This window comes from Cervus elaphus, chromosome 20 (assembly GCF_910594005.1).
Source record: "Cervus elaphus chromosome 20, mCerEla1.1, whole genome shotgun sequence".
In the NCBI taxonomy this organism is placed as follows: domain Eukaryota; kingdom Metazoa; phylum Chordata; class Mammalia; order Artiodactyla; family Cervidae; genus Cervus; species Cervus elaphus.
Genome location: NC_057834.1, coordinates 74,750,080 through 74,772,277, shown reverse-complemented (window position 1 = coordinate 74,772,277; position 22,198 = coordinate 74,750,080). Strand labels below are relative to the sequence as shown.

The window sequence follows — 22,198 nt, the reverse complement described above, 5'->3', positions numbered from 1 at the left end:
TTAATATTTAAACACATCATTGCTGTTTGGGAATGATATTTGAATGAAAGATGCTATGCACATATTTCCTACTTTATACCATATTAAGATTTTAGATGCTATAGTTATTGAATATATCTTATGTTGAATAAATGGTATTTGAAAATAAGTATATTTTTCTTTCTGAGTAGCCTTCTGGAAAGAGTTCACTGAATATAGTTTCCAGTAATAGTGTACTTTCCTAACTTGTACTTATTTTAAAATCTCATCAGCAGGGAATTAAACAGTGCAAAAACCCAGCAAATCTGACTTTCCCTTGTTTTGATTTGCATGTCCACTTATGACCATCATTTTTGGGGAAACTTTCCATTTAGTGTATCAAAAATCAATGCTATGAAAGTTCTGTAAAAGGTTCAGCGGTTTTTTTGAGTCTCTGAATGATTACAGCATTCTGTAAATCAGCTTCTTCCAGTGTGAGTGTTTCATCTAGCAATTTGAGGAAAGGAAGAGCAGTTGCCAGGGAAAAGGGAGGACTCCTCTGAGATCCCTGGTATTTTTCGATGAAGTCTTTGATGTGGCTTATCCTATGAGAAATGTTAAATTTCTGGACAATCCTTTTCCCATTGGCTAACCAGATCTGTATATTAGTGATGGGTTCCAGATTGTTTAGTGGGACAGTAGACAACTTATTTTTATTCTCAACTTCAATATTCTTTGCTTTAGAAACAATTTTTGGTGTAGCACTTCCCAGTCTGTGACCTTGTCCTGAGAAGGGCTGGAACACAGGCTTTGTTGACATACATACTTCATTTTTCTTATCTTCAACTTTAACATCCACCTCCTCTTTATCAAAAACTCCCTGTAATTCTAAAGGTAATTCCCCTTTTTTGATGGAGTTCAGAAACTGTTGACTTGCACCATCAGAATAACTTCTGAAGTCATCATTGACAGTGAATCCATTTTTCCATAATTTTATACTTATATCTACCTGTTTCTTTTGTTCAGTGGGAGACAAACATTTGGCACCAACCTTCTGAGCTTCCTCAAAAAGGCTGTCAACAAAATATTCACAATTTGTTTGTTGACTATCACTAAGAGGTTGGTGGTCAGATCCTGTTTCACAAACCCATTCTTCCTTTATACTTTCAAGATTATCTGCTTCTTTCATTCTCTTTTGTTTTACTCCGGGCGCGGCCGCTGGAGGGGGCCGCGCCGCGCCGTCGCCTCGCGGCCTCGGTCTCAATCCGCTCAGGGGCCGCGGGCGCCGCCGCCGCCGGGCTGGAGCCCCTCAGACGAGGGGCACCGCCGCCCCCAGGCCCAATCGAGCTCCTATTGTGACGGTTTTTGCCATACACTGACATGAATCAAATAGTCAATGGTATGTAGGAAAAGATTTTAAAAATCTGTGACAGACACAGAAAGACCATCTGAAATAACAGACCCAAGAATTTGAAACTGGATCAATAACTGAAGAGAAAAATGTTGACAAGTTAGTAATGATAATAATTTTAGATGTTGGTTTTTCAATAACATTGCTTGTCAGTCCAAAGTAGTGATAAATCATATTCTCTCTCAAGTAAATATCAACAGTAATTTACCTTTGTCTTGATATGCCGATGGTGGTTGTTGACCTTTTGTATAGATCTCATGCTGATCCCTCTGCTCCATTACAGGCAATTCAGGTGTGTTTAAATATTCTGACCTTTATAAAGATAAATAAAACCATGAAAATGTTAAAGAAAATATTACAATTAATCTGACTTTGAAAACTACTTATTCATTTAAGTGAGAAAAAAATTGGTTCATCTACTCAGTACTTCTATGATTAACTGTACTAGCCTGAGTAGTAAAGGGTTAAAAAAAAATCACTGTTTAATGGAAGTGACAACTACTTAGGTCATGTAGTCATCTTCACATGCCCCCATAGATTCCCGATATCTGTGTGTAGCCTTAAAAACTTATTGCTAATGCTTCTTTCAGTTAGATAACAAAAGCTAGGATCTCTTGAAGTACTGTTGGCATCTATTCTGATTGGTCAGTGGCTGTTCTGTACTGACTGTTAAGTATATTAAATGCCATCCCAGCATATGGAATGCCCTTATCTGGAAGGGAAATTACATATACTGTTATCTTTCAGGCATCATAATATAGGAAAAGAATGCTGAGTTCTCATCTAGAGCCCTCTGCTTACTAGGAATATGAGTTTTGGTTATTTCATCTATATAATGAGATAAAAAATACCTTGATTTATAAGTCAGGTTGTTGCTAAGGTCAAAAGAAATAATGCACAAAAGCTCAATTTTTAAGTTATAAAGTATTTTATAAATCTGAGATATTATTAATATAGAGTGGGCCCTAAACAGAAAAGATTGGATTTTGTACACTAACATGATTTCCCTTTTTAAAGTATACTCTTGTCACCTGTTAAGTTTATAAGGTAGAGAGAACCTGAGGGCATGACACATAGGATGACTAGCTTTTCCAAGAAAGAGATGATTTGATCTATGTTAAAAGTATACTATAACTACAGAGTTCTAAAAAAACCTGGGGGTACAAAAGATAAAACTCTTATGGTATCATTACCTCATTATAAAACTAACTAATTACTATGATTTAAAGGTAGCCAGTAACAATCTTTCTCTGAGTAAATGATTATTTGGAGAAACAATTTATGATGAATAGTTTACCTCAGATATTAACATTATATTTGTACCTTGCTATACTGGGAAGAGAAGGTTTTGGAGCAAAACCAAAGTCTTTAAGGTCCACACTTGGAGATTTATTCATCTGCATCTATTAATGAAAAATAACAAGTTCAACTATCAATTTCACATCAATACCTTTTAACAAATGAGACAAACAGCAAAATTCCTACTGACACATATAGTCCCCAAACCAACAAATTATAAGAAACACAGGCTAATTCTCAATTCAAATCTCCTTCTCAGGCCCTTCTTAAATGTTGATATTCTTCATGGTTCTTCTTCACTAGGCCATCTTCTCTTTTTACTCTACACATTCTCAAAGATCTCATTTGTTCCCATGGCTTCAGTTACCATCTACACATGAACGACTCTCAAATCTGTAGCCCTCTGTAGATTTGAGCTCAGTTCTCTTTCCTGATTTTCTAGTTCAGCTCTCTCCTGACTTTCAAACAGCTATATCCAACTGTTTATAGAACATCTTTACCTAGACATCTTGTAGGCCTCTAAATTCAGTATTTCTCAAATGAACTTATCATGTCTCTATTCCTCCAAACTTGCTTTCCCTTTAGAGTTTTTACCCTAGTGAGGCCCCACTTTTTCCCCAATCACTCAAGCCAGGAAGTGAAAGTGAAGTCACCCAGTCGTGTCCAACTCTTTGTAGCCCACCTGGATCCTCCATCTATGGGATTCTCCAGGCAAGAATACTGGAGTGGGTTGCCATTTCCTTCTCCAGGGGATCTTCCTGACCCAGGGATCGAACTCAGGTCTTCCGCATTGCAGGCAGACTCTTTACTGTCTGAGTCACCAGGGAATCCCAGAAGGCTAGGCATCATCTTTAACAATTCCTTCTACTTCACCTCTCATAAGCAATTAAGTACCAACGTAGCTGATTCTACCTCTGAAAAATATTTTAAACCCAGCCACTTCTCTCCATTGCTACTGCCACTACATGAGACTAGGCCATTGTCTTGTCTGGATTACTGCAAAACCTCCCAAATGAATCCTTACGCTCTTTTTCTATTATCTTTAATCCATTCTCTACATTGCATCCAGAGTGAACTTTACAAAACAGCCACTGATTAAAGTCCTTTAGTGATTTCCCTTTCAGGATAAAGTCCAAATCTTTAAAATAGCAAAATTGTTTTCATGATCGAGATCCTACTTATTTCTTCACCCTTATGTGTCTCCACCCTCCTACTTATACATGAACTCCAGATATACTGCATTACTTCAGTTTTTAAAAAGATCTATATCTCTTTCTCTGCCCTGGGCCACTGCATATTCTCTACATCTGAAATAATTTTCTAACCCTCTTCACTACTACTCTGGTATTCACCTCTCTCAATCCTTGGCTTATGCCTATATATCCCTCAGGTCTTAGTCATGTTTATCAGGAAACCTTTCCTGGCCTATTGAAAATGGAGTGAGTGTACTTTCTATATAAGTTCAAGTTATCTTACACTTCTGTCACAGAATCACTCATCACACTATGTTGAAACATGTATATTATCTATGGTGAAACAGATCACCAACCCAGGCTGGATGCATGAGACAAGTGCTCAGGCCTGGTGCACTGGGAAGACCCAGAGGAATTGGGTGGAGAGGGAGGTGGGAGGGGGCATCGGGATGGGGAATACATGTAAATCCATGGCTGATTCATGTCAATGTATGACAAAAGCCACTACAGTACTGTAAAGTAATTAGCCTCCAACTAATAAAAATAAATGAAAAAAAAAATTAAAAAAAGAAAAAACCTACTTACTTATTTGTAGCTTTCACTCAACTCTAAGTTCTATGAGGACTGAGACTAAAACTCTCTTATCATTGTATCTTCCACATCCACTATAGTGCTTGGCACATTCTTGGTGTTCAATGAATGTGAAAAGGAAGGAAAGAAGGAATGATGTGAAATAAATATGAAAAAAAAGAAGGAAAAACTTGGGATACTAAAAAATAATTGTCTCAGAAAAGGTGGTTGTCATTTCAAACTGCAAACCTCTCCATGTTTCCCAATAATCTCCATATTTTAGCTTCAAGACTCAGAATCTTCTTTTTATTAAAAAAAAAAAAACCCTAGAAAAGAAACCAGTCAATCCCGTAGGACATCAACCCTCAATATTCATTGGCAAGACTGATGCTGAAGCTGAAGCTGAAGCTCCGATACTTTGGCCACCTGATATGAAGAGCTGACTCATTGGAAAAGACCCTGATGCTGGAAAGACTGAGGGGAGTTGGAGAAGGGAGAGACAGAGGATGAAATGGTGGGGTGGCATCACCGACTCAATGGACAAGAGTTTCAGCAAACTCTGGGAGATAGTGAAAGACAGGGAAGTCTGGCGTGCTGCAGTCTATGGGGTCTCAAAGAGTTAAGACATGACTTAGAGCTGAACAACAACAGAAGAGAAACAGGCGCTCTGTCATTTTCTTGGCTCTGTTCTGTGGCTTGATCAATTATTTTGCCCTGGATATGATGACCAAGGCTTAGAGTTAATCTGCTAGTGACTTATCAGCCAGAAGGAATTCCCATTCCTTCATCACTTGAAAGGGAGACTCTTGCTCAGTACTCATCTAGGAGAGTGATGAATCACTCTCATAAGTCACAATTAAAATCAGCTTTAGACTTTCCAGCCCAGTCCACCACAGATGGAGCCACGAAAAGGCAAGAGGATCTAGTTTCAATTGCTGAACCAAAGCAAGCCACATACCCCTCTCCATTTCCCCTTCTCTGGTTTAAAAAAATAAAGAAAAAAAGGCTAATGAAGGAAAGGTTTGTATAACTATGCTCCAAAAATGGATTTATAGATTATTAAAAATTATAGTATCTTTCCCTATGGGCTTCCCTGATAGCTCAGTTGGTAATGAGCTATCCTGCAATGCAGGAGACCCGGGTTCACTTCCTGGGTTGGGAAGATCTGCTGGAGAAGGAATAGGCTACTCATGACTGAGTCAGACATTTCCTTCACACTTTTCTTATAGAAACCATATTATGAAAAAAAGTCACATTCCTAGTCAAGCCTTTACGTAACTCTAAAGTACTTCTGTGGATACCTATCTAATTGATACACAGAATAATGGGATACGCATATACATTTAACTATAGAACAAGGGATAAATATTAAAACTAACCTTCAGACGTTTAACTGGAGGAAGAGATGAAACAGCATTTCTATTTCTTAAATCAGATAAATATGAAGAAATTGTTGATTCTTTCACTTCTGACTTCTGTGCAACTCCAGTTTTACCTATGAAAGGAAATTCTAGATTCTTTAAGTTCAATTTCAGGTATCATTCAAACAAGACCAAATTTCTGCAACATTTCTAATCTAATATTTACTTTTAAAAAATGTTGTCCACAAAAGAATAAAAATTATTTGAGTTATAAGCTGCATAATACAAATATCATGCATAGATAATAAGGATATGATTACTATTCCCCAAAGACCTTTTAATTTTTAAAATCTGAAATAAACTGTTTTATGGAACTCACAGCAGTCATGTCCACATGTAAGTTTATTTTTACAGTGATGATTACATTCTCGGTTCCCAGGTTTTTTGCAGGCAGTCATTCCTAAATCAATAATAAGGGGGAAAAAAAATCTCTTTTTCACTGTATCTATTAACACAACTGTTAATTATAATTAATTTTATCCATCTCTTTCCTTTCTGGTGGTATAAAAAGATCATGATTTTCACACTTCCTCAAAAATTAACCCATTTAATATGTATTTTCAAAAGATATTCTGGTAACAATCAGTCCCTGCCCACCATTAGCTCTATCCCAGCTTTTCACAAGAAGCACTGAGTCACCTATAAGCTTCTCTTAACCTTCCTAATATAAACAGAATTAAATATCACAGAATGTCAGTTAATTCTTGCTGAATGAGGTGGAGTTTTGAAACTTTTTTTCTACTTTATACTTAAGCCTGAAGAATCTGGAAAGAAGCAAAACTCACGGCATTTTATTGGCACCAGAGACAGCAGCTAATAGGACACCATGCATATTTAATAAATGTTAGAAATAAGTGCTTTAGGGATATAAATAATTTGCTATATGAATTCACAGAAAGGAGAGATTGCTTCCAGCTTGACCCCTGTAAGTTAGAATTAATACACATAAATACATAATTTAATTTTCATTTATTATATTTAAGTAGGCTTTTTCTTGATTCCAACTGTCCAAACAACATGTAGGAAGGGAGAGACATTTGAGCTGATCCTTGAAGGACAGACATGGTCTGGACATGAGAAGGGGACCACAGGAAGACGTCCCAGGTACAGAGCATAATATCCAAAGGCAGCAAACCACAGACTAGAGAAAAGAATTGGTATATTTTCATTGGAGCACAGATTTTTAAATGAATTAGATGTGCTGGAGATAGTGAAGAGCTTTGAATACTTCTGTAATCTTCCTGGGACCTTTACTCTTCATTTTCAGCGTGTTACTCAATCAACCTTTTTCAAAGCATGGCATATCTAAACAAAAATAATATCTATACAGCACCCTGGGGTAAGTGAATAAGGCTGCTCACCATATGAGGGAACTAGTTAGATGCCATGAGACTGAGGAAATCAATGTATTGGGTACTGAAAAAGTAATAAAATATTACTGGCAGCTGGAAGCCGATAGCTAAACCATAGTGTTCCCAATTGAACATAAACAATTTTGGCAAAATATAAACAATACTCAGATAAGGCCACTCGATGATTATAATGGAAGACAGACACGAGACTACTGTATAATTATTGCTGAAAGTAGAGACAAGGACACTGAAGAACCACAAAAATAACTAAACATCTCCCTCTTCTGGCTAACGCAAATGACTACTATTTCTTTAATCCATTCATCTCCAAGACAAGACATACCAAAATATCCAATACCCTACTTGCCAACAGCACCCAATCTAGAACTGACCTCTGCTTTCCCTAAGTCCTTCTAAGAATTGCCTGGCACAAGCTGAACTCCTTCTGATTCCCTGAGATGACCCCCAGTTCTGCAGATGCTAAACTCTCCTTTGAGGCAGCAATTTAAACTTTCTTCAAATATGGGTTTCCCAGGTAGCACAGGGGTAAAGAATCTGCCTGCCAATGCAGGAGACACAAGAGATGCAGGTTCAATCCTTGGGTCAGGAAAATCTCCTGGAGTAGGAAATGGCAATCCACTCCAGCATTCTTGCCTGGAAAATACGATGGACAGAGGAGCCTGATGGGCTACAGTTCATGGGGTTGAAAAGATGGGATATGATCTGAGCGACTAGGCATCATCATCACCTCAAATACAGGTATGCTCCTAGCGGCCCTTGTCTGAAAGTTTTTAACATTATATTTTACAAGGTGTGCCACAGCTTACTGGTTGAGAAGTTTTGTCCCAGTTCATGATCTCTGATTTCTCTGAATCCAGTCCTACCATGCTACAATTTATTTTATATGCTGTTGCTTAGTTAATCCTCCCAAAATTCAGCTCTGATCAGACCATCTGCTCACTTAGAAACATTAGTTACTTCCTTCTGCCAACAAAATTAACTCCATATTTAAGGTCCTCCACGATGCAATTCTTATCATCCCTTTTAGAACCCACGTTAACCCTTACCATCAAAATATATCTATTTGCCATTAGTATTCAAACAGTCCCAAGCCTTTCTATGATTGTACCTCTAATATTGCCTCTTGTCTTAGAGACTTTGTCTACCAGAAGCCTATCAACTTTTAAGGCTGACTCAAATAGCACCTCTATCATGGAGATCTAATCAGGAAATCACTCTGATCACCTAAATTGGAAGTGGCTTCTCTCTCCTTTGAGCCCTTATGGCATTTCTTTGTCCCTCTCACTAACTGTATGCTGCCTCATACTTAATGTATTTATATGAATACAATAAGGAAATATAGGGCACCCTAAACTAGAGTAAGATAGCGTGAGTCCTAAAATGGGCTGTTCTCTGTAGAAAACAGGGGTTAAAAATAATACTGTTTTGTTATCTCACAGAAGTAAAAAGATAAAATGAAATTATGTATGTGACCGAGTTTTAAAATCAAGTAATAAACAAAAATATTAGTATATGTATTAACTCTACTATTACATTAACTAAAGGTTATACAAGTAAGTATAGAATTATTTTGACTGCTATGAAGGAGAGGAGCACAATGCTATATATAGCACAATATAACAGGGGAATGGTCTGGTTAGGAATGTTTTGGAAAGCTCCTCTAAGGAAGTAATAATTGGACTGAGGACTGAAAAAAGAGCAGCATTTACAAGGGGTAGGAGAAAGAATGTTTCAGGCAGAGGGGATAGCATATGAAAAAGCCCTAAGACAAGGGAAAGCAAGGCATACAGAGAAATTAAAAGAAGGTCGATGTGGCTAATGCTCAGTAAATAAGAGACAGTGCACGAGATAAGACTACATTGGTAGAAAGATCAGTCTATGTTCCGAGGGAAACGGCTCTACCATGGCACGCTAGTGATTGCATGTCACCTCCTAAGCAAGGCTCTGCTAGTTACAGAATGCCCTCTGATCTTCCCTGGGACATGTCAAGATACATGGTCTTGTGAGGAACTGTTTGTAGGCCATTTCTCATCTGCCTCTTTGGCTTGTAGGAGGCTCCCTATCTTGCATAAGGCTGCCAAGAGACAGTTTCTCATCGGTCTCCTGGTTCTAGTCAGGCATACGACTGTCCACTTTGCCTCTTTCAGGCACAGCTATAGGCTATAAAACTATTAGCTATAGCCTAGAGTTGACTCCTCAAAAATTTATCTTTCATGTTATCTGGCCCCTCCAATTCAGTGTCATCCTGTGAAATGATGGATACATGCAGCTGATATCATGCTGATCTTGTTTTGCCACCTGTGTAAGTAATAAACTGTCTAAACACATTTGGGTCTCTTGGGTCCTTACTAGTCAACTCTATTGGAGGTGAAGCAAGACTTACATAGCAGCTGGCACCCCACTGCTACTTAGGAACTCACTGTCTATGTGATAATATGGAAACTTGTTGAGAATGTTAATGATTTGTATTTTTATTCCAAGAGCTATGGGAGCCACTGAAGTGTTTTAATCAAAGAAGGAACATAACTGAATCTGCATTCTGAAAAAGCAATCTATGGAGTGTAGTATGGAGAATGGATTTGAGAGAGGACAGAATAGATGCAAGAAAACTAGTTAAGAGTTTACTGTAAGAGAACAGATTTGAGAGCAGACAGAGTAGATAAAAGAAAATTATGGTAACAGTCCAGAGTGGTAGTATTAGCAGATTCAAAGAGAATGGACTAATTTAAGAGATATACAGAAGGTAAATGTATTTTTCATGCAGAATCAAGTTAGTGTTTTCTTTCTTGAGCAATATTTTATTTTCCCTGAAGCTTTACTGCCTTCCTTTTAGTCTAGCAATGTTTATCTTAAGTTTCCTTATTAGTTCATTCAATATTCCAAAGATAAGGACAACTACATGAAAACACCTTGCCCGCTTACTCCCCCTCAATAGTTATCTCTTTTCTAGAGCCCGCCAACATCCTCCCAATGCAATCTAGGCCTGTACTATAGTTGTCATCCTGGAACTTCCTTTCATTAAGCTCCTGGGTTGAATCTACTATTGCTGGATTCTTTGACTTTTTCTTTATTGTTTAACTGCTTTGTTTGATTGTGCTTATCCTTGAACAACTGCCTGAGAAAGGATGTATGAAAGTTAAAATTTCTGAATAATTGAATATATTAAGATGTCTTTACTTTCACACTTAATTAATAGTTTGGCTAGGTATAGAACACAGGGTTGGAAATCATTTTCTCCCCCTGGACTTTTAAGTCCACTGTCTTCTAGCATCCAGTATTGCTGATGAAAACACTAAACTATTTCGATTTTTGTTCCTTGGAAGCATTTATGATTTTCTCTCTATCCATGATGTTCTGAGATGTTGTCTTCTTTGTAGATCTTCTTTCATTCATCCTAACTAGCACTGTGCTAAGTTGCTTTAGTCATGTCCAACTCTGTGCAACACTGTGGACTGTAGCCTGCCAGGCTCCTCTGTCCATGGGATTCTCCAGGCAAGAATACTGGAGTGGGCTGCCATGCCCTCCTCCTGGGGGTCTTCCTGATCTGGGGATGGAACCAGCATGTCTCTTATGTCTCCTGCATTGACAGGCGGGTTCTTCACCAGTAGTGCCATCTAGGAAGTCATAAATAAACCCTTTTGATGTGCAGACTTATGCCTCGCTTTAAGTCTAGCAAATCTTCTCAAATTATTTCTTCTGATTTGCTTTTTCTGTGTTTCTGGAACTCTTTTTAGTTGGGTATCAGGCTACAGACTGCCCTCCTGTCTCATGTTTCCTGTCTCTTATCGTTTTGCTTTCATTCAGATTATACTGACTTTATCTTCTGGCCCTCCAGCTAGGCTATGTTGTTTTTTTTTTTTTGAATCATAGTTTTTACTTCCCTGTGCTCACTCTTCTTCTCTAATTGATTTTTTTTCATGGTATCCTATTGTTTTATAGTTGCAATTTAATCTTCAATTTGTCTGAGATTACTAATCTGTTTATATTACATCTATGAATTATCCTGTTTTTCTTTTATCCACTTTCTGTTTACTTATTTGGGGCTTTCTTTCACATGTTCCAAATTTTCTTTGAATATCTCTTTATCCATGGTTGTCTGCCTATGCGGCAGTCCTATTATATCTTCACAGATGAGAAAATTAATTCACAAAGAGGTGAACTAACATGTTCAAGACTATGCAATAATAAGTAGCAAATTTCAGATCAATTTAGGTAATCAGATTAGGTAAAATTCAGATTAATTCAGGTAATCAGATTAGGTAAAATTCAGAACAATTCAGGTAATCAAACTCCAGAGGCTGATCTCTCAACCACCCTGCTTTACTGGTTATAGCAGTTGCCTTACTTCTCCCCCATATGATGCATTTAATTTACTTAGTGATGAAATTTTATCAAGTAATTACTTACTTGATGAAAGTGGAAGAGGAAAGCAAAAAAGCTGGCTTAAAACTCAACATTCAGAAAACTAAGATCATGGCATCATGGCATCAGGTCCCATAACTTCATGGCAAATAGATGGGGAAACAACGGAAAAAGTGAGAGACATTATTTTCTTGGGCTCCAAAATCACTGCAGATGGTGACTGCAGCCATGAAATCAAAAGACGCTTGCTCCTTGGAAGAAAAGCTATGACCAACCTAGACAGCATATTAAAAAGCAGAGACATTACTTTGCCAACAAAATTCTGTCTAGTCAAGGCTATGGTTTTTCCAGTAGTCATGTATGGATGTGAGGGCTGGACCATAAAGAAAGCTGAGGGCCAAAGAATTGATGCTTTTGAACTGTGGTGTTGGAGAAGACTCTTGAGAGTCCCTTGGACTGCAAGGAGATCCAACCAGTCCATCCTAAAGGAAATCAGTCCTGAATATTCATTGGAAGGACTGATGCTGAAGCTGAAACTCCAATACTTTGGCCACCGGATGCAAAGAACTGACTCACTGGAAAAGACCCTGATGCTGGGAAAGATTGAAGGCAGGAGAAGGGGATGACAGGGGATGAGATGGATGGCATCACCGACTCAGACATGAGTTTCAGTAAGCTCCGGGAGTTGGTGATGACAGGGAAACCTGGCCTGCTGCAGTCCATGGGGTCGCAAAGAGACGGACACGACTGAGCAACTGAACAGAACTGAATTTACTTAAGGAAGGAATCCATGGTTTATAGGGTGGGAAGAATAGGAGGCAATGCCTTGCAGGTTGTTTTGCAGTAAGGGAAAAGGAGTCACTTTGTCCCTTATCCAACAAAATCTAATAGATGAACTTATAAACATTACCACACGATGGTGCACAATGACTATACACATTTGTTATCAGTGGTGGAAATTATAACTAGGATCTGCAAGTCTAATTATATAGATTCTGGGGACACCCCAAAATTTCAAGGCAAAGTTGAAAGAGTTGACAAGTCTTGCTAGGAATGAGAGCTTTATTCCAGTTTGTTTATAGAATACTAACCTATGGATATTACCTAAGTGACAGAAACTTCTATATTTCTGTTAGAAATGATACTTTAAAAACATAAGTGCTCCTCCACCCCACTCCACTCCCTAAGTTCTGAGAACTGCTGAATTTGTCTTATTAACAAACACAAGCTTACAGAGATTTATAACTGGAAAAATAAGGTTCTGAGAGAAACTTGACATAAGATGTACATTTAGGTATCAAATTAACAGATCCCATATTCTATCATTATCAAAATCTGAAATGTATGCATTTTCTTAGTTCTGCCACATAATATATTAATTTATATGTTTTTAAAGCTCCAGTTCCAAGTATTTAAAGCAAAAGAAATCATTAATGTGATATAGAAATGCATTTGAAGTGAATACATAAAATTACTTTAACAAGGTCAATAATGACCAATAAGGTAAGGTCAGGTAAGATTTTTTAAAAATCTAGAAAAAAACAAATTAAAAATAGGAGGCATCATCCTAACTATGCGTGCACGTGTGCATCAGTCATGTTGAACTCTTTGTGACCCCATGTACTATAGCCCTCCAGCCTCTTCTGTCCATGGGATTCTCCAGGCAAGAATACTGGAGTGAGCTGCCAGGCCCTCTTCCAGGGGATCTTCCCAACCCAGGGACAGAACCCACACCTCTTCTGTCTCCTCTATTGGCAGTTGGATTCTTTAGCACTACTGCCACCTGAGAAGCCCCCCTCTTAACTATAAATTCAAATAATTTGGATGTTCATAAGCTTCTGGAGTTAATATTTTTAAAAGAACATTACTTTCATTTTGTAGTTCCTGATACATGCTAATCGCATTTATGCACTTTATAATTTTACTTTTTAAATGAGAAGACAAATCTCCTTTTAATTTTTGTCAAATATTATACTATCATTTTGTTATTTATCAAAAAAAGGGTAACACTGATGAATTGGAGTCCTTGATTTGCAATTTAATGAATATATACACTGAAAAGTATAAAGAAAAGCAGACTGCCTTTTGACTAGTATTTAAATGTACACACTTCCAAAGTGCTTGGGCACTGATATTATCCTTGCATTCTTCAAATACATTAAATTTTCATACTCAAAAGGCATACCCAATGCATATGAACTTATTAATGTCAAATTAATTTTATTCAAATGAAACAAAGTCCATACTTCTATTTGAGAATGCATTTAAAGTATCAGTTCAGTTCAGTTCAGTCGCTCAGTTGTGTCCAACTCTTTGCGATCCCATGGACTGCAGCACACCAGGCCTCCCTGTCTATCACCAACTCCGGAGATTACTCAAGCTTATGTCCATTAAGTCAGTAACGCCATCCAACCAGCTTGTGCTTCTTAAAGGATAAGAAGTTTAAATGCTAAGAATAAAAGTTAAAACAATTTTTACAACTGAAAATGTGTATTTTCACACTACCTGATCTTAAAAAAATAGCAAAAATATTTTTCCTTAAAATTTACAAAAATTTTTATCTCTTGGACTATAACTACAGCTAAAAAATGTTTTCAAAGTGTTATAGGAAGCATAATAAGAATTTTAAATTCTATTATGTTACTCTAAGGTGCATACTTTTGTCTAAATATGGTTCTACAATTTGACAAAATAAAATAATAAAATGTTGAAACTGAAAGCACATTTGGAAACAATCATTTAAGCAACTAGATTTTCTGAGCTAAATATTTTAACATTTAATAATATGGTCAGACAAGAGGTCAGAAAAACAGAAATTTGTATTGTTTTGAAAGGCTATTTTCACAAACTTAGTAGGGCAAATCTATGATTCCATCATTGTGTAAGTTTACTGAGAAAGAAAATGCAGGTAGTGTATGTATGTCATACATGAAGAGATCATTATACATCTTTATTTGGGGATATTTGATTTGTATATAAGAACTGAATTATATATCCAGGATGTATAACTCAGATATAATTCAGATATAATGTATATTTCAAATACAATCTGACTGTATAAATCAGAATGTATAATGGGATGGTTGTATATATAATATGTGCATGTGAATGGGTTATGTGTGTAATAAAACACTTGCCTGATAGGAGGCATCTTTGATCTGTTTTCTACAGGGTCATACTGAAAATCTGGGGGACTTTTGCTCTTAAAAAGTCTCATGCTAATACTAAGTATAGTAAACATCCTAATTTTCACTACAGTTGCAAGGCAACAAAAACAATTCAAGCTATTTTTAAACAAAAATAGTTACAACAAAAAACCCCTGTGTGGGGGTGGTGGAAATGTATTACATTGTTGATCAGTCAACAAGTCCAGCCGACTCCTTGTGACTCCATGAACTGTAGCACGCCAGGCTTCCTTGTCCTTTACTATCTCCCGGAATTTGTGCAAACTCATGTCCATTGAGTCCATGATGCCATCCAATCATCTCCTCCTCTGACTTACCCTACTCCTCCTGCCCTCAATCTTTCCTAACAGTCTTTTCCAGCAGTACTGGAGCTTCAGCTTCAGCATCAGTCCCTCCAATGAGTATTCAGGGTTGATTTCCTTTAGGATTGACTGGTTTGATCTCCGTGCTGTCCAAGGGACTCCCAAGAGTCTTCTCCAGTGCTCAGCATTCCTTATGGTCCAACTCTCACATCTGTACATGACTACTGGAAAAACCTTAGCTTTGACTATACCGACCTGTGCTGGCAAAGTGATGTCTCTGGCTTTTTAATATGCTGTCTAAGTTTGTCATAGCTTTTCATCCAAGGGGCAATCCTCTTTTAATTTTGTGGCTGCAGTCACTATCTGCAGTGTCTTTGGAGCCCAAGAAAATAAAATATGTGACTGTTTCCACTTTTCTTTCATCTATTTGCCATGAAGTGATTAGCCTGGAGGCCATGATCTTCGTTTTTTGAACACTGAGTTTTAAGTCAGTTTTTTTCACTCTTCTCTTTCACCATTATCAAAAGGCTCTTTAGTTCATCTTCATTTTCTGCCATTAGAGTTGTACCATCTGCATACCTGAGATTGTCAATATTTCTCCCAGCAATTTTGATTCCAGCTTGAGTCTTCCAGCCTGGCATTTTGCATGATGTACTCTTCATATAAGTTAAATAATCAAGGGTGACAATACACAGCCTTGATGTACTCCTTTCCCAATTTGGAACCATCCATTCTTCCATGTCCAGTTCTAACTATTGCTTCTTGTCCTGCATACAGGTTTCTCAGGAGACAGGTAAGGTGGTTTGATATTCCCATATCTTTAAGGATTTTCCACAGTTTGTTGTGATCCACACAATCAAAGGCTTTAGTGTAGTCAATGAAGCAGATGTCTTTTTTGGAATTCCTTTGATTTTTTTTTTTTATGATCCAGTGGATGTTGGCAATTTGATCTCTGGTTCCTTTGCCTTTTCTAAATCCAGCTTGTACATCTGGAAGGTCTCGGTTCAGGTACTGCTGAAGCCTAGCTTCAAGGATTTTGAGCATTACCTTGCTAGCATGTGAAATGAGCACAACGGTATAGTAGTCTTAAAATTCTCTAGCATTGCCTAATTTTGGGATTGGAATGAAAACTGACCTTTTCCAGTTCAGTGTCACTATTGAGTTTTCTAAATTTGCTGGCATATTGAATGCAGCACTTTAACAGCATCATCTTCTAGGATTTGAAACAGCTCACCTGGCTTTCCATCATCTCCACTATCTTTGTTTGTAATAATGCTTCCTAAGGCCCACTTGACTTTACATTCCAGGATGTCTGGCTCTAGGTGAGGGGCCACACCATCATGGTTATCTGGATCATTAGGCCCTTTTTGTATAGTTCTCTGTATTCTTGCCACCTATTCTTAATCTCTTCTGCTTTTGTTAGGTCCTTTCCATGTCTGTCCTTAATTGTGCTCATGTTGGCATGAGATTCCCCCTTGGTATCTCCATTTTTATGAGGAGATCTCTAGTCTTTCCCATTCTATTGCTTTCCTCTATCTCTTTGCATTGTTCACTTAAGAAGGCTTTCTTATCTCTCCTTGCTATTCTCTGGAACTTTGCCTTCAATAGGATATATCTTTCCCTTTCACTTCTCTTTTCTCAGCTATTTGTAAGGCCTCCTCAGACCTTCCTGCCTTCTTGCCTCAGACCACTTTGCCTTCTTGCATTTCTTTTTCTTGGGGATGGTTCTGGTCACCACTTCCTGTACAATGTTATGAACCTCTGCTCATAATCTGGTTCTTCAGGCACTCTGTCTACCAGATTTACTCCTTTAAATCTATTTGTCACTTCCACTGTATAATCATAAGGGATTTGTTTAGGTCATAGCTGAATGGCCTAGAGGTTTTCCCTACTTTCTTCAATTTAAGTCTTAATTTTGCAATAAGCAGCTTATAAGCGGAGCTATAGTCAGCTCCCGGTATTGTTTCTGCTGACTATATAGAGCTTTTCTATCTTTGACTGCAAAGAATACAGTCTGGTTTCAGTATCGACCATTTGTTGATGTTCATGTGTAGAGTTGTCTCTTATGTTGCTGGAAGAGGGAGTTTGCTAGGACCAGTGCATTCTCTTGGCAAAACTGTTAGCCTGCTTCATTTTATACTCCAAGGCTAAACTTTGCTGTGACTCCTGATATCTCTTGACTTCCTATTTTTGCCTTCCAATCCCCTATAATGAAAAGGACAGCTTTTTTTTTGGTTGTTATCTCACAGAATCCAAAAGCAGTGGGGCAGCTAGGGATCAGGAGGGACTGAAACCAAGAAATGGAAAGCCAGGAGAACTTCAGCTCTAGCATTCTCACCTTCCCTTCCTCTGTACCTTTGCTTTAGTCTTCTCTTACACGGTCCAGCTATCTTTGATCATTTCTGTACATGGGAAAGGATCACTACCGATAGCCTTGATTTTATATACTCTCCGTGTAATCCTAATTCTTAATTGTCTTTCTTAAATGGAAGTATCTTTTTCCTTCTAGGAATTTGGACTTTGGCCTGAATAAAAGAAGGTTACGCTAGCTGCTGATAATTTTGCTGTCGGAAAAACAGCGGCCAGAACGAAGGTCTAAGGAGAATGTAGTATAAACAAGACAACCAACCTACTTGCCCCTTTCTCCTGGAATTACTAATCTACTTTCTGTCATTATGTATATGTCTATTATAGACATTCATACAAATGGAATCATACAATATCTGATCTTTTGTGACTGGCTTCTCTAATTAGGATGTTTTCAAGGTTCATCTATGTTGTAGCATATATTAGTAGTTTATTCTTCTTTATGGCTGAGTAACATTCCACTAAACGAATATGCCACATTTTACTTATCTATTAGTTGATAGATATTTGGGTTGTTTCTGTTTTTTGGCTGTTAGGAATAATGCTACTATAAACATTCACATACACATTTTTATGAGGATTTTTTAATCCATTTGGACATACACCTAAAGGAGGAATTCCTGGGTCACATGGTAATTCTATGTTTAACTTTTTGAGCAACTGACAAAATGCTTTCCAAAGCAGCTGCACAATTTCATATCCCCACTACCAAAAGTGTGAGAGTTCCAATTTCTCTACATCTTTGCCAACATTTGTCATTGTTCATCTTTTTTATTAAAGCCATCCTACTGGGTGGTAACACCCTGGTTTTGACTTGAATTTCTGTATTGATTAATGATGTTGGACATCTTTTCTTTTTTTTTTTTTTTATTATTATTTTTTTCCAGTGGGTTTGTCATACATTGATATGAATCAGCCATGGATTTACATGTATTCCCAGTCCCGATCCCCCCTCCCACCTCCCTCTCCACCCGATTCCTCTGGGTCTTCCCAGTGCGCCAGGCCGGAGCACTTGTCTCATGCATCCCACCTGGGCTGGTGATCTGTTTCACCATAGATAGTATACATGCTGTTCTTTTGAAATATCCCACCCTCACCTTCTCCCACAGAGTTCAAAAGTCTGTTCTGTATTTCTGTGTCTCTTTTTCTGTTTTGCATATAGGGTTATCGTTATCACCTTTCTAAATTCCATATATATGTGTTAGTATGCTGTAGTGTTCTTTATCTTTCTGGCTTACTTCACTCTGTATAAGGGGCTCCAGCTTCATCCATCTCATTAGGACTGGTTCAAATGAATTCTTTTTAATGGCTGAGTAATATTCCATGGTGTATATGTACCACAGCTTCCTTATCCATTCATCTGCTGATGGGCATCTAGGTTGCTTCCATGTCCTGGCTATTATAAACAGTGCTGCGATGAACATTGGGGTGCACGTGTCTCTTTCAGATCTGGTTTCCTCAGTGTGTATGCCCAGAAGTGGGATTGCTGGGTCATATGGCAGTTCTATTTCCAGTTTTTTAAGACATCTCCACACTGTTTTCCATAGTGGCTGTACTAGTTTGCATTCCCACCAACAGTGTAAGAGGGTTCCCTTTTCTCCACACCCTCTCCAGCATTTATTGCTTGTAGACTTTTGGATAGCAGCCATCCTGACTGGCGTGTAATGGTACCTCATTGTGGTTTTGATTTGCATTTCTCTAATAATGAGTGATGTTGAGCATCTTTTCATGTGTTTGTTAGCCACCTGTATGTCTTCTTTGGAGAAATGTCTGTTTAGTTCTTTGGCCCATTTTTTGATTGGGTCATTTATTTTTCTGGAATTGAGCTGCAGGAGTTGCTTGTATATTTTTGAGATTAATCCTTTGTCTGTTTCTTCATTTGCTATTATTTTCTCCCAATCTGAGGGCTGTCTTTTCACCTTACTTATAGTTTCCTTTGTAGTGCAAAAGCTTTTAAGTTTCATTAGGTCCCATGTGTTTAGTTTTGCTTTTATTTCCAATATTCTGGGAGGTGGGTCATAGAGGATCTTGCTGTGATTTATGTCGGAGAGTGTTTTGCCTATGTTCTCCTCTAGGAGTTTTATAGTTTCTGGTTTTACATTTAGATCTTTAATCCATTTTGAGTTTATTTTTGTGTATGGTGTTAGAAAGTGTTCTAGTTTCATTCTTTTACAAGTGGTTGACCAGTTTTCCCAGCACCACTTGTTAAAGAGGTTGTCTTTTTTCCATTGTATATCCTTGCCTCCTTTGTCAAAGATAAGGTGTCCATAGGTTCGTGGATTTATCTCTGGGCTTTCTATTCTGTTCCATTGATCTATATTTCTGTCTTTGTGCCAGTACCATACTGTCTTGATGACTGTGGCTTTGTAGTAGAGTCTGAAGTCAGGCAGGTTGATTCCTCCAGTTCCATTCTTCTTTCTCAAGATTACTTTGGCTATTCGAGGTTTTTTGTATTTCCATACAAATTGTGAAATTATTTGTTCTAGTTCTGTGAAAAATACCGTTGATACCTTGATAGGGATTGCATTGAATCTATAGACTGCTTTGGGTAGAATAGCCATTTTGACAATATTGATTCTTCCAATCCATGAACACGGTATGTTTCTCCATCTGTTTGTGTCCTCTTTGATTTCTTTCATCAGTGTTTTATAGTTTTCTAGGTATAGGTCTTTTGTTTCTTTAAGTAGATATACTCCTAAGTATTTTATTCTTTTTGTTGCAATGGTGAATGGTATTGTTTCCTTAATTTCTCTTTCTGTTTTTTCATTGTTAGTATATAGGAATGCAAGGGATTTCTGTGTGTTAATTTTATATCCTGCAACTTTACTATATTCATTGATTAGCTCTAGTAATTTTCTGGTAGAGTCTTTAGGGTTTTCTATATAGAGGATCATGTCATCTGCAAACAGTGAGAGTTTTACTTCTTCTTTTCCTATCTGGATTCCTTTTACTTCTTTTTCTGCTCTGATTGCTGTGGCCAGAACTTCCAACACTATGTTGAATAGTAGTGGTGAGAGTGGGCACCCTTGTCTTGTTCCTGATTTCAGGGGAAATGCCTTCAATTTTTCACCATTGAGGGTGATGCTTGCTGTGGGTTTGTCATATATAGCTTTTATTATGTTGAGGTATGTTCCTTCTATTCCTGCTTTTTGGAGAGTTTTAATCATAAATGAGTGTTGAATTTTGTCAAAGGCTTTCTCTGCATCTATTGAGATAATCATATGGTTTTTATCTTTCAATTTGTTAATGTGGTGTATTACATTGATTGATTTACGGATATTAAAGAATCCTTGCATTCCTGGGATAAAGCCCACTTGGTCATGGTGTATGATTTCTTTAATATGTTGTTGGATTCTGTTTGCTAGAATTTTGTTAAGGATTTTTGCATCTATATTCATCAGTGATATTGGCCTGTAGTTTTCTTTTTTTGTGGCATCTTTGTCTGGTTTTGGAATTAGGGTGATAGTGGCCTCATAGAATGAGTTTGGAAGCTTACCTTCATCTGCAATTTTCTGGAAGAGTTTGAGTAAGATAGGTGTTAGCTCTTCTCTAAATTTTTGGTAGAATTCAGCTGTGAAGCCATCTGGTCCCGGGCTTTTGTTTGCTGGCAGATTTTTGATTACAGTTTCGATTTCCTTGCTTGTGATGGGTCTGTTAAGATCTTCTATTTCTTCCTGGTTCAGTTTTGGAAAGTTATACTTTTCTAAGAATTTGTCCATTTCATCCAAGTTGTCCATTTTATTGGCATAGAGCTGCTGGTAGTAGTCTCTTATGATCCTTTGTATTTCAGTGTTGTCTGTTGTGATCTCTCCATTTTCATTTCTAATTTTGTTGATTTGGTTCTTCTCCCTTTGTTTCTTAATGAGTCTTGCTAATGGTTTGTCAATTTTGTTTATTTTTTCAAAAAACCAGCTTTTAGCTTTGTTGATTTTTGCTATGGTCTCTTTAGTTTCTTTTGCATTTATTTCTGCCCTGATTTTTAAGATTTCTTTCCTTCTGCTAACTCTGGGGTTCTTCATTTCTTCTTTCTCTAATTGCTTTAGGTGTAGAGTTAGGTTATTTATTTGGTTTTTTTCTTGTTTCTTGATGTAAGCCTGTAATGCTATGAACCTTCCCCTTAGCACTGCTTTTACAGTGTCCCATAGGTTTTGGGTTGTTGTGTTTTCATTTTCATTCATTTCTATACATATTTTGATTTCTTTTTTGATTTCTTCTATGATTTGTTGGTTATTCAGAAGCGTGTTATTTAGCCTCCATATGTTTGAAGTTTTAACAATTTTTTTCCTGTAATTGAGATCTAATCTTACTGCACTGTGGTCAGAAAAGATGACTGGAATGATTTCAATTTTTTTGAATTTTCCAAGACCAGATTTATGGCCCAGGATGTGATCTATTCTGGAGAATGTTCCGTGTGCACTTGAGAAAAAGGTGAAGTTGATTGTTTTGGGGTGAAATGTCCTATAGATATCAATTAGGTCTAGCTGGTCCATTGTGTCATTTAAGGTTTGTGTTTCCTTGTTAATTTTCTGTTTAGTTGATCTATCCATAGTTGTGAGTGGGGTATTAAAGTCTCCCACTATTATTGTGTTACTATTAATTTCCTCTTTCATACTCGTTAGTGTTTGCCGCACATATTGCGGTGCTCCTATGTTGGGTGCATATATATTTATAATTGTTATATCTTCTTCTTTGATTGATCCTTTGATCATTATGTAGTGTCCTTCTTTGTCTCTTTTCACATCCTTTATTTGAAAGTC

The 22,198-nt window shown here is 37.4% G+C and overlaps 2 protein-coding genes across 2 annotated transcripts in view; both read right to left on the bottom strand.

Annotated features, from left to right (window-relative positions):
- The window catches only part of HFM1 (helicase for meiosis 1), a 207,072-nt gene that overhangs the window by 13,028 nt on the left and 171,846 nt on the right, over window positions 1-22,198 (bottom strand). The window contains exons 32-35 of the mRNA XM_043876338.1: window positions 6,172-6,252; window positions 5,811-5,926; window positions 2,693-2,772; window positions 1,578-1,681 (exon numbers count right to left, since the gene is read on the bottom strand). Of these exons, the coding sequence (XP_043732273.1) occupies window positions 1,578-1,681; window positions 2,693-2,772; window positions 5,811-5,926; window positions 6,172-6,252 (381 nt within the window). The remainder of the gene's footprint in view (window positions 1-1,577; window positions 1,682-2,692; window positions 2,773-5,810; window positions 5,927-6,171; window positions 6,253-22,198) is intronic.
- Window positions 293-1,302, bottom strand: LOC122677958 (UBX domain-containing protein 2A). The gene has a single exon (XM_043878299.1). It carries the CDS (start codon window positions 1,145-1,147, stop codon window positions 371-373), a length of 777 nt encoding a protein of 258 aa, XP_043734234.1. The 5' UTR covers window positions 1,148-1,302; the 3' UTR covers window positions 293-370.

Coding starts and splice junctions, on each gene's coding strand:
- LOC122677958 (XM_043878299.1), bottom strand. CDS start 1,147: ATGAAAGAAGCAGATAATCTTGAAAGTATAAAGGAAGAATGGGTTTGT.